At 32.7% G+C, this 16,257-nt stretch overlaps 1 protein-coding gene across 2 annotated transcripts in view; it reads left to right on the top strand.

The window, feature by feature from the left end:
• The window catches only part of LOC108909279 (flocculation protein FLO11), a 111,660-nt gene that overhangs the window by 81,826 nt on the left and 13,577 nt on the right, over nucleotides 1-16,257 (top strand). The window contains exons 3-6 of one of the 2 annotated variants that reach the window (XM_018713586.1): nucleotides 88-371; nucleotides 922-1,384; nucleotides 5,739-6,123; nucleotides 15,325-15,657. In XM_018713586.1, the coding sequence (XP_018569102.1) occupies nucleotides 88-371; nucleotides 922-1,384; nucleotides 5,739-6,123; nucleotides 15,325-15,657 (1,465 nt within the window). The remainder of the gene's footprint in view (nucleotides 1-87; nucleotides 372-921; nucleotides 1,385-5,738; nucleotides 6,124-15,324; nucleotides 15,658-16,257) is intronic. The other variant, XM_018713587.1, reaches the window with a different exon arrangement.

The following is a 16,257-nucleotide window of genomic DNA, read 5'->3' as shown; positions in this document are numbered from 1 at the left end:
ACTCTGAAGTCAGTTTAGTATATATGTCTTGTCTGTGATAATCTAGATTTTGAGTTACATAAATGTTCACTATTTCTTTTTTTTCAGAACCTCCAAAGCCAGCGAAAGATATATCGAGCAACAACGTTATAGAAACGAAACCAAACGCCCCAAAGAAGGAGGTCGAAATTAAGCCCACCAAAACGCAAACTCCTATCGAAAATAAGCCACCTGAGACAACTAAAAAGGTGTCATCGGTGGTTCAAGTCCAGTCCAATCCGTCCCCAACTAAGGTGGAGGTGAAATCATCGCCATCTGTGAAAATCAACGTGATAGAAGGCAAGCCCAGCACAAATGTTCCGAAGTCTCCCGTAGTCGTTAGCAAAGTGCAAGTAAGTGTAGGATGTCGAAATTTCATCTTGATTTATGCATTATTACTATAAACTTATAGTCTGAAGCAATATTCTGGATTAGGAATGATAAAAGTCAATGTAGTTGCTTATATTTGTTATAGTTTACTAGCAGTAGCAGCAGTAATAGTCTGAGTAAATTGGGGAAAAAAGAGAATTTTAAAGATATCTCGTTACTCGTTGCTTTTACAGCAAAAATAGTTATGTAACAAATTAAAGACCAGGAAATTGACTACAAAATAGATTGTAACTTCAAACTTTCAAACTTTAAATTTCATTATTTTTACAGTTAGATGGATATTTTTATTCTGACGTTGTTTTACTAAAAGCGCATTTCTTGTCTGTAGAACGCCGCCTTAAAATATAATTATTTTAAACATTCTAAAACTTAAAACAGAGTTTTTTCTGCCTCATTTCCATGACTTCGGAAGTAATACTACCCAAACATTTACGTTAGTAACGAGACAGGGCAATTTTAATTTTCTGCATAAGTTTCCACTTTAAAACTTAGTTCGATCTCATCCTTTTTTAGGTAGTCGAAGCTCCCGCCAGTAAACCATCACCCAACGTTATAACTAAAGTAGAAGTCGTCGGCGGTCCGACGAAATTACCGAAACACCATCCAATAATCGCCAGCAAGGTCGAGGTACACACCGGCCATAAGGAAGCTTCTAAAGTCGTCCATAGCGTCGTGCAAGTAAAGTCGGACGAAGAACCGGCCGTCGTCATAGGAAATAACATTGGTGAACCGGAATACGACTTCCTCTCCAGACAGCCGTCAGAGGTCGTCGAGGAAACGTACAAAGTTATAAACCTCAAGCCCAGTTCTAAGTTCCACTTGAAGCATCGTCCGTCAACCGACGTCAAAAAGGCGGCAACGAAGAGGTCGGACGCCGCCCATCCGACGGGGCTGGTTACGAAATTAGGAGGGACCGTGGTGAAGGACGGGGTAACCACTGTTCATGAGACTAGTGTTATTGGAACGTACATTTCAGGTGAGCATAATTGATTTATGGCTCTGTGTTCTGGAGTCACACGCGGAGCATCATTTGAAAATATTGATCAATTCAAATCAAATTTAATGCTAACACTATAATAATTTATTTACTTTAAACTAATAAATAAATGAAAATAAGTATACACTCTACATATCTATTTAACGCTGTTTTTTGGCATTATGGCCCACTAGGGATCAAAATTGCTCATAACTAATTATTCATTAATAAACAATGTTAGTTAGTAAGTTGTTAAGGTTGTTCATTGGCCACAGTTTACATTCTGTCAAAAAAGTATACGCAATTTATTTAAAAATTCCACGTAAAGTAAATTTAATTTTTTTATGGAAATTTTATTAGTTCGCCTTTGTGCACACTTTGTGTTCCGCGATTTTTGCTATGGACAATGCCTTGCCAAAAATCTTGTGCTACCAATGTAATTTTTTATGCTGATCGTTGAAACTGTTGGGAAAGAGGTATCTACGGTAATTCAGTTTTATCGGAAACTCAAGACCAATCATACAAAGCATTCTAATGTGGTCGAGAGGTCGTTGATGATTTACCTCGTTCCGGTCGTGCTTCAACGTCTTTAACTGCAGAAAACATTGACAAAACGAAGGAATACTTGCACAACTTCATTATAGTTTAAGAGAGAAGGCATATGAACTAAGCATGTCTCACGAATCAGTCGATATGTTGATTGTTTTCTTTGACGCTCGTGATGTTGTCCACACAGAATTTTCATTCCGGATGGAGAAACGTTCAACAAAGAATATTATCTGGGTGTTACGAGACGTTTAAGAGACAGTATCTGCCGCAAAAGTCCAGATTTATGGGAGAACAATTCTTGGATTTTTGCACCACGATAATGCACTATCATACAAAGTGATAATTGGGAATGGATTTTTGACCAAAAACTCGACGAATGTCATCGAGTCTCCTCCGTATTCACGGGATATGGCTCCTGCTGACTTTTCCTCTTTCCCAAACTCAAATTACTACTTCGTGGTACACGTTTCGAGTCGATAGAAACTTTACAACAAAAATCGCTGAAGGAGTTGAAGTTCATACCGGAAGATGCGTTTAAACGCGTTTGGAAAAGTATATTACTTCAATTGGAGCCTATTTTGAAGTAGACAAAATAAATTTTGATGATTAACTGAATATATGTTATTATGTTTTATTGACAACTTCCGGATACTTTTTTGACAGAATTTATATTTCATTAAACTTTACTGAATACTGAAACATAAAATCAGTGCACTCTCCATTTCTATGACAATATAGTGAATCTAAATTTATACCAATTTTTTTCATCTTTAAAAGTAGTTTCATCAATGTATTTTTCTAAGCAAATTCAGTTCTTTATCACTATTTTCCTATTTCTTCTTTTTAAATGCTTTCATTTCGTTGCTTCCATTTTTTTATTGTCTTTAAATTTCTTTAATAATACTAACAAGTTTAGCTTTTGATCACTTAGGATATGAAATTGCTCGTTCAGAAGCGACGATATGAATTTTGTTGATTTTTTTTTCAAATACATAATAAAAAATATTTGAGTAGATTCATTTAAAATGTTTCTAACTGCTTGGAGGATTTTGATGTAATTATATAAATAGTTTATTCTAATAGAATCAATCGCTAAAAACTTTCATCTTTTTAGAACTCCGTATAGGGCAATGCTTTGCTTAATTTTCCTTAATAGATTTATACCTTCCATTATATCCTAGTGTCACATAGTTTGGGCATTAACATTTACAAACCAATTATTCCATTATACTTTACCAAATCTTGAAAATTTATGCTGCAACGGAAATGAAGTCTGTGAACTTTTTTGTGCCATAATTTCTTTTCTCTTTTGTAGTAAGCAACTTCATGAGGGTCTTTTTCTGGCAAAAACTGTAATTCCCACCACTGATTTTATATTTAATTTTTATTGAACTTCTTAAATGGTTTAATGTCTCCGTCTCTATTCTCCAACATCTCATTATTTTTCAGTTCGTTTGCTTAAGTTATTTGAAAAGATGAATTGGTTTCAACTTTCGTTATTACCTGTGGTGGACCTGAAATAACACGAATATACTGTTTTCAATAACTTAAGACAAGATAATGGGAGTTTCCATTCAATAGAAAATAGTTACTGACAGAAATCATAAACTTAATATTTGATTAATAAACCGAACAATAATTCTTCACTTCTATTTCTGTTGTTCAAAGTGTCCCAAATCACTCCTACACGAAGTTCAAAATCTTTAATCGATATTTACCATCACCTCTCATATTTAGGAAAAATTTATCAAGGGATTTGAGTTTCAGTTGTGCAAAGTTTCCACATCCACGCAGAAATCACAAACTCTTCTCACTAGATCTAAATTTACTATTCTGCATTAGTTCTCTGTAAGAATACAATCAATATTTCCTTCATGTGAGCCATTCGTACTCTGAAGTCAGTTTAGAATGATCCTCTTCCACCCGTCTTAACTCCACTAAAATAAAAGTTAAAAACTGACCCTTGTCCATTTTTTTATTACCTTTTTGTCTTGTTACAACTGTAGTAATTGTCTTACTACCTGTAGTTATATATTATTACCTATCTTTGTATATAATATTTAGTTATTTGGATGAGATCAGCTAGGGTCTGGTAGCTAGGGAAATGGACTGACAAACAAAATAATGCTTTGTATTAAAAAATCAGAGTAACAAAAATTGTAAATATTTGTTGAAACATACCTTTCTCTGAAGAAAGAGTGTGGGGCGAAGTTTCTTCTTCACCCAGAATTTATGTACCCAAAAACTTTCGATTTAAAATATTTAACGAACTTCATAGAATTTCTCATCCGGGAATACGCGCAAGAAAGAAATTAATAAATTCAAGATATTTTTGGCCAAAAATGAATGCAGAGATCATTCTATGGACAAAAACTTGCATAGATTGTCAAAAAGCTAAAATTACAAGACATATTAAATCTCCAATTAGCTCTATTAATATACCGAAGGGTCGTTTTGAACACATTAATATTGATATTGTAGGCCCATTAACATCATCACAAAATTATCGTTATATTTTGACAGTGGTTGAAAGATTCACTAGATGGCCTGAAGCTTATCCTCTGTCTAATGTTAATATATAAACTATAGTAAAAAAATTGTTTAATGAATATTTTTGTCGTTTTGGTATACCCAATACTATAACAACAGATCAAGGATCAGTTTTTGAGTCAAAACTTTTTCAAGAATCTACAAGATATTTAGGTTCTCATCGGATTCATACTACTACTTACCATCCGCAAAGTAATGGACTAGTAGAAAGATTCCATAGAACACTTAAAGCTGCTCTGATAGCAAAATGCGAAACCAATAATTGGGTCAAAGAACTACCTATAGTTCTTTTAGAAATAAGAGCATCTATTAAAATTGATCTAGACTGCTCTTCAGCAGAACTAGTTTATGGTCAACCTTTAAGACTACCAGGTGAATTCTTTATCAATTCACAGCAGAGCATTGACACTTATCCTGTACTCACTGGTTTACGAGAAACTTTCGCTAATATTAAACCTACTACGACTAGTAATCATTCAAATAATAAACCTTTTACTTCCGCAGACTTGTTAACCTGTAAATACATATTTTTAAGGTCCGAAAAACTTAAAACTTGTTTATTACCGAAGTATGAAGGTCCTTACAAGATTATTAAGAGATTCGACAAAACATTAGTTATCTTCAAAGATAATAAAGAAATGGTGGTCAGCTTAGATAGAGTCAAGCCTGCATTTATGTTAGCAGAGAATTTAGAAAACACGTCATGTAGCAATTATCAAAAGAAAAAGATTACATTCGTTTTAAATTGATATTTTTTTTTTGAAGGAGGGAGTAGCTGTAGTGATTGTCTTACTACCTGTAGTTATATCTTATTACCTATCTTTGTATATAATATTTAGTTATTTGGATCAGGTCAGCTAGGGTCTGGTAACTAGGGAAATGGATTGACAAGCAAAATAATGCTTTGTATTAACAGAAAAAAATAAAACATAAAATATTTTAAGGCCTCATACTTTGCAAATTAATTTATATCAACAAGAACTGAAAACATACTATTTATGTTGTGCTAAACGTAAATCGGCAACATACAACATAACCAGAATATTAATATTTGGCAGTTCATTTAGCAATTGTGAGCACTGCCAAACAAGTTTTGAACAGATCTTGTTCGAATCTAAATAATTTCTTGCGGTCTGGTATCAAAGAAAATTTTAGTTTGCAGTACTGCAAGGAAGGGTACCAAATGAATGTGAAAAGCGACAAGCACACTGAGAAAAGCAGTTTTACTGGTGAATATCTATTTCTTTGATTCCAGGCAAATACGCCCAAGTTCTCCAGAGCACATCCCAAATCATCAACAACCAGAAGGGAAGGATCAACCCCTCCCCGAGCCTGAGAATATTGAAGACTGCCGCCCCCACACTGGGCAAGGGCAACAAGCACCACCGCCACCTCGAGCCGACGCCTGCGGGCGCCATCAACCAGGAGGCCTCCGTGCAGGCGGACGCGCACCAGAACTCCATCAAGTCCACGAGGAAGCCCAGCGGGCCCGGCAGCTCTTTCAAGCGTTTCAAGAACAGACATAAAGAACCAGACGTCGTGGAGGAAATCAAGGAACCGGAAGCGGCCGCGCCCCAGCCCAGTTATAAGAAATCACAGAAAAATAGGAACCAGCAGACGCAGGGCGGCCGCAACGCCAAGTAAGTAACTCGTGTGAGGTGATTATTTTTAATTGGTGCCGTTTCGATGCGAACTCGAGCCGGTATAATTAAAAGAAAACTGAACTGGAAAGAGAAAACGGGTTCTTTCCCCATTATGTAATTGTTATGGCCGAAAATACATCGTTTAATTATTGCCAATTAAACGGCGAGCCGATATTAAAAGCATAATTTAACGGTTGCTGATTTTGCTTTTTTCCTTCTACGTTTCAGACTGCACAGAGTTCAGAAGTGGCTTTGTTCGAGAAACAGCCGCTTCATACGTTTTTAGTAAAGAGCACCGTAAAAAATTAAAAATTATACCTACTAGGTGTAACGTACAGGGTGATTCACTATATTTTGACCCCCCCTTTAACCTTTTTGTTTTAAGATATATAAAAAATGTGAAATATAAAAGATGCACGAGTTTTTATGAATTTTTCGAAAATGATAGTAGAAAAACGAATGAAGTCCAAACAAAATGGCCGCGAATGTTAACTTTGTTAAGTTAAATGGAACACCCTGTATATTTTTACATATTTGGATAGAACGTTCTCTGTTGAGCATAGTCATGTAGGGTCTGTTGGGGCCATCTCTAACAATAAGCGAGATACTATTAAAATACGAAAAGAAGATTTTTTATTAAGAAAATAAGACATCTTGTAATTGTTAAATCTCTTTCAGCCATTTCTGCCTTATTCCAATTACGTAAGGATTTACAGATTTAGTTATTCGCGATAATTTTTAAGATGCAAGCGCACCAAGCGGCGAAAGCAGTAAGCTCCGAAACAAGGTAATTTTGACATTGCCGTTCGCGTTTACACATTCATTTGAACAACATTTGTCTTATTTGCCATTATTATTAGTAATTTTGTTATCAAACTGCGGTTATTTCACTTTTGTATTATTTTATAGGTTTCAAATATTTCATAAATAAATTTTAAGGCAAGTATTTATGTCTACTTTATTTGTCTCTAGCATTACAATGTAATGTACATTTTATTAAGTTATAACTATGAACTTATCCGTTGTGGAATACATTTCCTATTTACATATTATATGCTAACGAAAACTCTCGTTGTATATTAGAAGGAGAGGCAGTTTTTAAGGCTGATCATTTGGTACTATATGGGACAATTGAGCAAAGTTAATTTAAATTTAGAAATTTATATTATGTCTGCAGATTAGTGCCCTTACTTACTAACAACCCTCATGAAATTCAGGGAGTATTATCTATCGGCAATAATATTTTGAAAATTTCTTCAATGGTTTGATGAAAACTTAATTCTGGATTTTTCTTGGAGCATGAAGAGCAACCTTGAACTGAACAATAATAGTTTGACAGTTTCTTCTTTCTACCCATAATTGTTGAAATTTTTCTCACTATTTTCTTAAAATAGTGAAGAAGTAAATAAAACAACAGTGTTCAAGAAACGAACACTAAATACAGTTTTAAATAAAATATAAAACGAAATGTCACACACAGAAGAAATATTTACCTTGTTTCGCTAGTATCACTTGTCACCGCCAGAGGGCGAGCTTTTAGCTGCATTCGCGAATAATGTATTTTGACAGTTCGGACATTGATATGGTCCAAAATCCGTATAGGTACTTTAACTAAATCTCACTAATTGGGCCGTGAGAGGCCTAATTACTCATGGACAATGTTATATGGTAGGCCGTGACAGTGACAGGTAATGTCATGACAACATTGTTATTGTTTGACAGTTATTATTTAATTAAAATGGGTTACCCAGAAGTAGAAAATTGAAATATTATAGGAATTAAAATAGAGCAAAGTTCTCCATACTCTATTTTAATTCTAATTAACTTTCTACTCCTGTGTCACCTATTTTAATTAAATAATAATACTAACTGTCAATCAATAACAATATTGTCAAGACCTTACTACTTGTCACTGTCACGACCTACCATATAATGTCCATGAGTAATTAGACCTCTCACGGCCTAATTAGTGAGATTTCGTTACATTATCTATACGCATTTTGGACCGTATCAATGTCCGATATATCAAAATATATTTTAACTAAATTTGTAAATCCTTACGTAATTGGACAAAAGGCAGAAATGCCTGAAAAAGGCCTAACAATTACAAGAAATCTTATTTTCTTAATAAAAAAAACAAACTTTTCATTTTTTAATATTATCTCGCTTGTTGTTAGAGATGAATCCAACAAACCCTATATGACTATACTCGACAGGGAACGTTCTATCCAAATATATAAAAATATACAGGGTGTTCCATTTAACTTAACAAAGTTAACATCCGCGGCCATTTTATTTGGAGTTCATTTGTTTTTCTACTATCATTTTCGAAAAATTCATTAAAAACTCGTGCAACTTTTATATTTCACACTTTTTTATAACTCTTAAAACAAAAAAGTTAAAGGGGGGGGGTCAAAATATAGTGAATCACCCTGTACAGGTTGGGAATAAATTAAACGGTGGACTTTTTGGTTTAAAAAATAATTTTTTCTCATATGAAGTTATGCTCTACGGATTTTCTTTTCCAAGCTACAGGGCGCTAAAAAGTTTTAAAAAATTTAGTTTTTCTCTTTTCGAACATTATAAGATAATGAAACAAAATTTTGGCCTTAGCTTAATTTGATAATCCCCTAGTAATAGGAAAAATATTGGCTTTGTAAGTTACTCAGTGGCGTGCGTACGGATTGTACCGTAAGATTTTTCGAAGAAAATTATGGTATGCTACTGGTAAAAACATTTTTTTAATATTTTTTTATTATCCACTTTTTATTTTAAACAAAATTACCCCCTTGCGTTTTATTTCTGTCTCTCGTAATTTTCGCGTAAATAAAACTTTAGTCAATACCATTTTTTCCCACTGATAACATAGGAATATAAAAATAACAAAAACATTATGAAGTATGCTTTGACTCAGCCATCAAACATGGTCAAACAGGCATTGAAAATAGATTTTTGCATTGAAAATTAAATTAAAAAACTATTTTTTTTTTAATTTCTTAGCTCCCTGTAGCTTGGAAAAGAAAACCCGAGCATAATTTTGTATAACAAATATTTATTTTTTAAAATAAAAAATCCAACGTATAATTTATCCCCAACCTTTACCTTACACCCTGCTGGATCATATTGAATAAGTTGTAGTTAATAATCTAATCGCACATTTCAAATTTAGTCATTTTGTTAATTAAATACCGTAAAAGTTAAAGGTTTTTTATAAGACAAAATATAATAATTTTTTCCATTGTTAACAATTAGATACTTACTCAGCCAAATGGAATAAATTCAATAATAAATAAATGGGGGCATGTTCGAAAAAACGCTCGGACACTTCGATTGGTATTTTTAGTTGCTCATTTTTTTCAAAAAAAACGTTTTATACAGGGTGGGTCATGTAACAGTGGTTAATACCAACTTTCTTAAATTAATTAAATTGCTTAATTGCTTAATTTTAAATACAACACCCTGTATATTATTCTATTTTTGGATTGTACAGAAAATTCTAGACATATTTCATGTACAGTGTCCTATACATACCTTCAACTCTTTCGGAAATATGAAGTGTTTTCAGATTTATTACAAAAATTAACATTAAAAAAAGAAAATTATTTAATTACAGAAATTCGCTATAACACACTCAAAAACTAATAGGTAAACATTAATGTCGATGTAGGAGATGTTCAAAATCTTAAACAGAAATTTCTTCAACATTTTAAGCGTGACCGATTTAATCTTAAGAGTTATTCGTCTTCTTAAGTCAGTGAAGTCGAGGGGATTAGTTTTGTATACAATGCTTTTGACATATCCCCATAAGAAGAAGTCTAATGGTGTCAGATCAAGGGATCGTGCTGGCCATTCTATCGATCCTCGTCTCCCTATCCACCGATTTGGAAATATTCGATTGAGGTACTGCCGGACATTGATTTGGTAATGGCGGTGCTCCATTTTGCTAGAACTATATCATATTCGCTGGAACTTGTGGGTTTGCTGGATCAGGATATAAGTTTGTCAAAGTTGGAACGACATTACTTTGGAGCAGTGCTAAATAATTATCGCTAATAAAATCGCTATCAATGAAAAAGGTACCTATGCTATGGTCTTCAACAATTCCTGCCCAAGCATTAACCATTTCAGGGTATTTTGTATGTTCTTCTGTAATCCCGTGAGGATTTTCATTAGACCCATAGCGGCAATTTTGACGTTTAGCATGACTGTGAAGTGTAAAGGAGCATTCATCAGTAAACAAAACATGTTCTAATTGGATCACATTGATTTCTGACATTGCCATCATTTGTTCACAAAAATATGTTCTATCAAAATCGTCTTCCATGACCTCCTGAGTTGGTTTCATTTTATAGGGATGCATTTTTTTTTCTTTTAATATTCGAATAATCGATAGACGGCTAACATCGAACATTGGGCCTGCTTTTCGACTAGAATTATGGGTTTTCCTCAAACTCAAGCAGAATATCCAATTTGGTGTCATTATTTATTGCATTAGCAACTGCTTTTTTATCTGCCTTACATGTCCAAGCTCGCGAAACTGCTTTTCTATTTTACTAATTGTCCCTTGGGATATAGGCGGCAAATTTGGAAATCTTTCATGAAATAAGCAAGCTTGCATTTGTGTCCGTGTGTTATCTCCGTAACCAATCATCTGTAGAATTCTTATTTTGTGCATTTCTGTTAAATGAACCATTTTTCTGATATGCAGTTAACGAAATTCAAGCGACTATAACACTGACAACTACTGTCATGTAGGCAGACAACACCTTGCTAAGGCCATGCGTTTTAAACAAAAGTAAAGAAAACTATTTATATACATTTTATTTCATATCAGTAAAAAGGAACGCTGAAATAGTTTTTGCTTACGTTCTCATTATCAAGATCTAAATGGGAAATAAGTATTGAGTGTGTTGTAGCGAATTTCTGTAATCAAATAATTTTTAATGTTAATTTTTGCAATAAATCTGAAAACACTTTCCGAAACAGTTGAAGATAGGTATAGGGCATTGTACATGAAATATGTCTAGAATTTTCTGAAGAATCCAAAAATTGAATAATATATAGGGTGTTGCATTGAAAATAAGAAAGTTGGTATTGACCACCGTTACATGACACACACTGTATAGAAAGTTTTTGTTGGAAAAAATTCGCAACTAAAAATACCAATCGACGTGTCCGAGCATAGGCATATGGCACGCACTTATTTCTTGGCAATTCTATGATATATTTGCTTATAATTATATTTTTAATATTTTGCAATTCACAGTTTGGGTCCTATCTTAGTAATTTATCTCAATTTGTGGCATGAAAGTTATTTTATTTCTCTTAATATCTAGTTAGTTTTTATATACACGAGGTCTTTAACCTTTTCTGCTATTACAGAGATATTTTTTATACTATTGACATTATCAGAGACGTGAAAAAATCTTGTATTTAGTGGAACACTTTGTATATTAAAAGACACCTTTTTTTTCTATGCACTTGTGAAGTCTGTGCAACCTGAAGAAGTAGTAGCGGTTTGAGTAAAAGTATGCTTTTTATTGTACTGTTTATAATAAATTTTAAAAATAATTACAAGATCTATCTGAACTAAGATAATCGAATATCAGTAATTATTTTGATTAAAGTGATATCAAAAATGGAACATTTCCTGTATATTACTTAATTTTTTACACTACCTACAAGTACATGTTTTCCAAAATTGGAGCTTACTCTAACTTTAGAATTATTTCTCTAGACTTATAATACCATTTATATCCGTTACCTAAGAAAACACCTTGAGCAAATTTCAAGCACTCTATGTATTGTTGACTTTTAGTTTAGTATACTCGTAGCACACAAACTAGTTGTAGTCCTGGTAAATTTACTCAGAAATTGAAAACACGTATAGAATTAGATATAACGATACAATATGTCCAGGTAAAATTCAGGAAGAGGTGACATAAACGTCTCTGTCGTTTTAATAAATTTTTATCTTGATAGGGAGAGATTTTTCTCTTTTGTGACAGTAGATTGGTATTTGGAGAACAAACTTTTTTAATTTGTCAATTTTTTTAAGCTTTCTTAAAAAACCAGGTTAGTACACTCATAAACATTTTACATATTAGATACATGTTTCTGAGTAAATAGCAAGGATTCATCACATGGCTATATTCAGTTCTGTAGGGTGGGAAGTATCAAGGTTTTGAAAACGGAATATCTTCTATAGTTTAGTTAGCAATATTTTCTTTTCTTTTGTACAAAGTAGTTTGGACTTGGATATCTATAGAATTAGTCTGTAAATACTAACACTTATCTTGTAAATATGATTTTTTTAATATGGAGAACCGAAGGTAATTTGGGTTAAAGCAGATAAACCATGAGGATGTCGTAAGTAATAAGAAATAGCAAATTTGTTAAATTTATGCAATTTGCCTCTAATTTTCTTGTAATTTTCTTATATCACTAGATAAATGTAAAAAATATGTTTTAAATGACTTCAGTTGTCGGTAAATGTGGTCTAAAGATTAAACATCCATCCAGGATATTTTACAAAATTATTCCTCGAATGATGCACCGAAGGGGATAAGATAACTTAACAGGATAATATTCGTGAGATAAGAATTTGAACCAGTCTACCTGCACGTAAGAGATATGCTACATAAATAAATCAAAACGTCTGTTAGACTTCTATTCCTCATAATTTTCATTATTACGACAATTATCAATCGCCTTGTAATAAAAGTACCAGTGAAATAATTTCCTCTGGTGGAATAATAAACAGGAGGAAGATTTTTCTTTTTGGCGATTTGTAAAAGCCGACTCGATTTGATATAATAATTTAAAATAGCAGGGCTTTTGAGAAAAAAATTAAATAAAAATTAAAAATAAGAAATGTTTGCACAAACAATACTAGGACATAAATATATGTACAGGGTGATCAATTTAACTGGAGAAATGAGTTTTTCTGAAAAACGGCCGAAAAAATTAATTATTTTAGAAACTATTTCATTTTTGCTTACTTTTACTAGAAGTTAGGGCAGAAATACAGAAATTATCTTTACTTATCTCTTTTTTTCCAGCAACATACATCTTTTAATATGTCACTATAAAGAGCCCTTAATTTTGAATATTTTTCCTATATAACATTTTTTATGTCCCCATTATTTAAAAAGTTGTTGTCGATTCCCAAATCGTACTTTGTTAATAAGATACCACCATAAAACTATATAAACCTATTAAACGACATTAAATAATGGGGACATAAAAAAATGTTATATAGGAAAAATATTCAAAATTAAGGGCTTTTTATAGTGACATATTAAAAAATGTATGTTGCGGGAAAAAAAATTTTGAAGCGCCGCGACGCCTAGCGTCGTAAAGATAATTTCTGTATTTCTGCCCTAACTTCTAGTAAACGTAAGCAAAAATGAAATAGTTTCTAAAATAATTTATTTTTCTCGGCCGTTTCCCAGAAAAACTCATTTCTTCGGTTAAATCGATCACCCTGTACAGGACACTGCAACATTCCATCGACAAAACTGTACAGGTGATTCTCTGATAAAAAGTACGATATAAAGTTTATGTGCTATTTGTTTTACAGATGTCATTTAAGTTAAAACTATATTTTTACCAATTTCATAAATTTAGCAAACAAAATATATTAAAAAATGTGATCATGTTGAGGATACAAAAAACTCACGATACCAAAAAATTTAAGGTTAAAACAGGGAAGTAGTCTTTTGCTAAAAGAACTTTTGAATCTAATGAATTCCAAAGAAACAATAAAACAAATACTTACGTACAATAAATGAGAAATATATTAAAAAAAACAATACAATTCTGTCACCATTTAACTCAAAAAGAAGAAACGTCTACGGACCTACGTTTAACCTAACTTTAACAGATGTTAGTTTCAATTAGTAATTAATTCGATTCATTAAAAAGATCTGAAACTAATAATATATTTTCATGTTTATACAGTGTGCACAATGTTGTATTGATAAATTTAATTTTCGGCATTGCTATTTTAGAAAAACAATGTATATATGATACGTGAACAAGTTCGCAAATGACTTCAAAATGAGAAACTGAAAGTAGCTTTGGTGGACACTTCAATAAAATTCATACGTGCCTTAATTGTGTTTTTTATTTTTTTATGCAGTCCATTCGAAGAAATCTTGACATTTCTGTATCTTTTACGTACAGTTTTAAACAAATTCATCACTTTCATACGAAATTGTGTTCCACTTTTTGTTTGAGAAATGAAAAATAATATTGTACACATTTTCTTAAGAAAAAACGTACAGTTTATTTGAACTGCAAGTAATACCAAAATTTACGTTTAGTAAGTTTAGTAAACCCAATTTTTAAAATACATACACTTAAAATACCCTGTATAAACCCAATAATTCATTATGTTGAGCTGGTTTAAATTAAAGAGTAGATGTAAGAAGACATGGTCTTTGTACCGAGTAATAAAAAAATATTCGCAGTCATTACATTGTTAATGTAAAGATAGAAGACAGGCATAGTTCCAGTAACTATTCACCAATAGTATACAATAATATAGACTGTTTCCAAATAAAGTGAAAAAGTGATGAAGAATTTTAACTGGATTTATTTAGACTTATTAAAGGATGAAACAAGTGAATGGTTAATTTCTTTGTTTATTTGTAAGTATACTCGTAGCCAAGTAACAGTGACCTTCTATAACTATCTTTACATCAAGAACACTAGATATCAGCCAGTTTTTTGCACTCTTTACAAAGAGGCCATTTTTCCTCACAAATGTTAATTCAAAACGGCTAAACATTGTTACTGGTTTGTCCAAATAACTATTTTAAAAATTGAATTTACTTTATTGAATTGAATCTTACAGATTTGGTATTAGTAAATGAGGTTACGTGGTTTTCAAATGAGCTATCAGTTTTTTCCTTAAAAAATGGTAGAACACATTTATTTCACAGATTTTCAGAAGAGTCATTCTATACAAAGATACAGACGTGTCAGATCTTCTTCCAAACACACGTATGTAGATAGCATGGCATGATATTTCGCTATTTATATCTGTATACAATTTCTAGTATCGGGTAGCATGCGTACTATTATTTTCAAACGATATGTCTCAATGTTTGCGTAGATAAGTGAATATGTGCATGCACTATTAAAAACTGCATGTGGTCGACATTATGCACTAACACTTGTAAATAAATACAGACACAACACATCCTCACAAAGTCCTCAAAAACCTCGCCGGAATAGAAACAGAAAAACTACCACTACTACTACTACCCCATCTGTACACAGCGAGGAAACGACGCCAGCGCCCTCTGGCAAGCGCTTTTCAGGCAGGAAGAACAAGCAAAGCAGGGCGTCTACCGTAAGTCCGGAAAATAACAGCGCTAACACCAACAACAACAGCAACAACAACAATAATAACAACAATGGCGGCTTCAGCAGGAGAGGATTCAAACCGAAAGTCCAGGCAACTTCAGTGGAGCAAGCTGGCCAGGCTGCTTCTAGTAGTCTGTACAAGTTTAAACTGAACAGGTTCGTTTGCTTCAATCTATCAGTTTTGTAGACTAGAGAAACTTTAATTTAAGAATTCGCTTTTTAAATGAGCGGAAAAGTCAATCTCAAACTCGATTTGTTAAAATATTAAATAGTTTGTCAGCAATATATGAATGTAACAGAGTAAGATTATATTACTCAGCTATTGTTAAAAAGTATTTCAGTAGATATAAAACACTTTGACAGACTCCAGATGCGTGCGTCATGGAATTATTTTGGGTACTTACATAAATAGCTATATAATTAATTTTTCTGTCACTAACAATGATTGAGTTTCCAGTCTAAAGGCGCGTCCGCATGTGCGATTATCTTAAAACTTTAGCAAGTACTCAATTATGACGTAAACCGAGCGTCCAATTGTCAATCATTTTTACTCCCCTAAACTTCTGCAATCTAGTGAATGATTACAACAATTAAAAATAAAAACTTCCTTTTTTGTATATTATACAGGGCGTTTCAGTTCGGGTGAATCAAACTTTAACCACAAATAGAACTCAATAAATTCAGAATTACCTTATAAAGCAAGGGTCTAAGTCTCACCGTTTTCACTGTACAGGGTCGTATTGGTCGGTTTTTAAA

Source organism: Anoplophora glabripennis, unplaced genomic scaffold, assembly GCF_000390285.2.
Source record: "Anoplophora glabripennis isolate ALB-LARVAE unplaced genomic scaffold, Agla_2.0 scaffold342, whole genome shotgun sequence".
Taxonomy (NCBI): domain Eukaryota; kingdom Metazoa; phylum Arthropoda; class Insecta; order Coleoptera; family Cerambycidae; genus Anoplophora; species Anoplophora glabripennis.
Note: the sequence above shows the minus strand (reverse complement) of the source record. Positions and strands in the feature narration are given on the sequence as shown.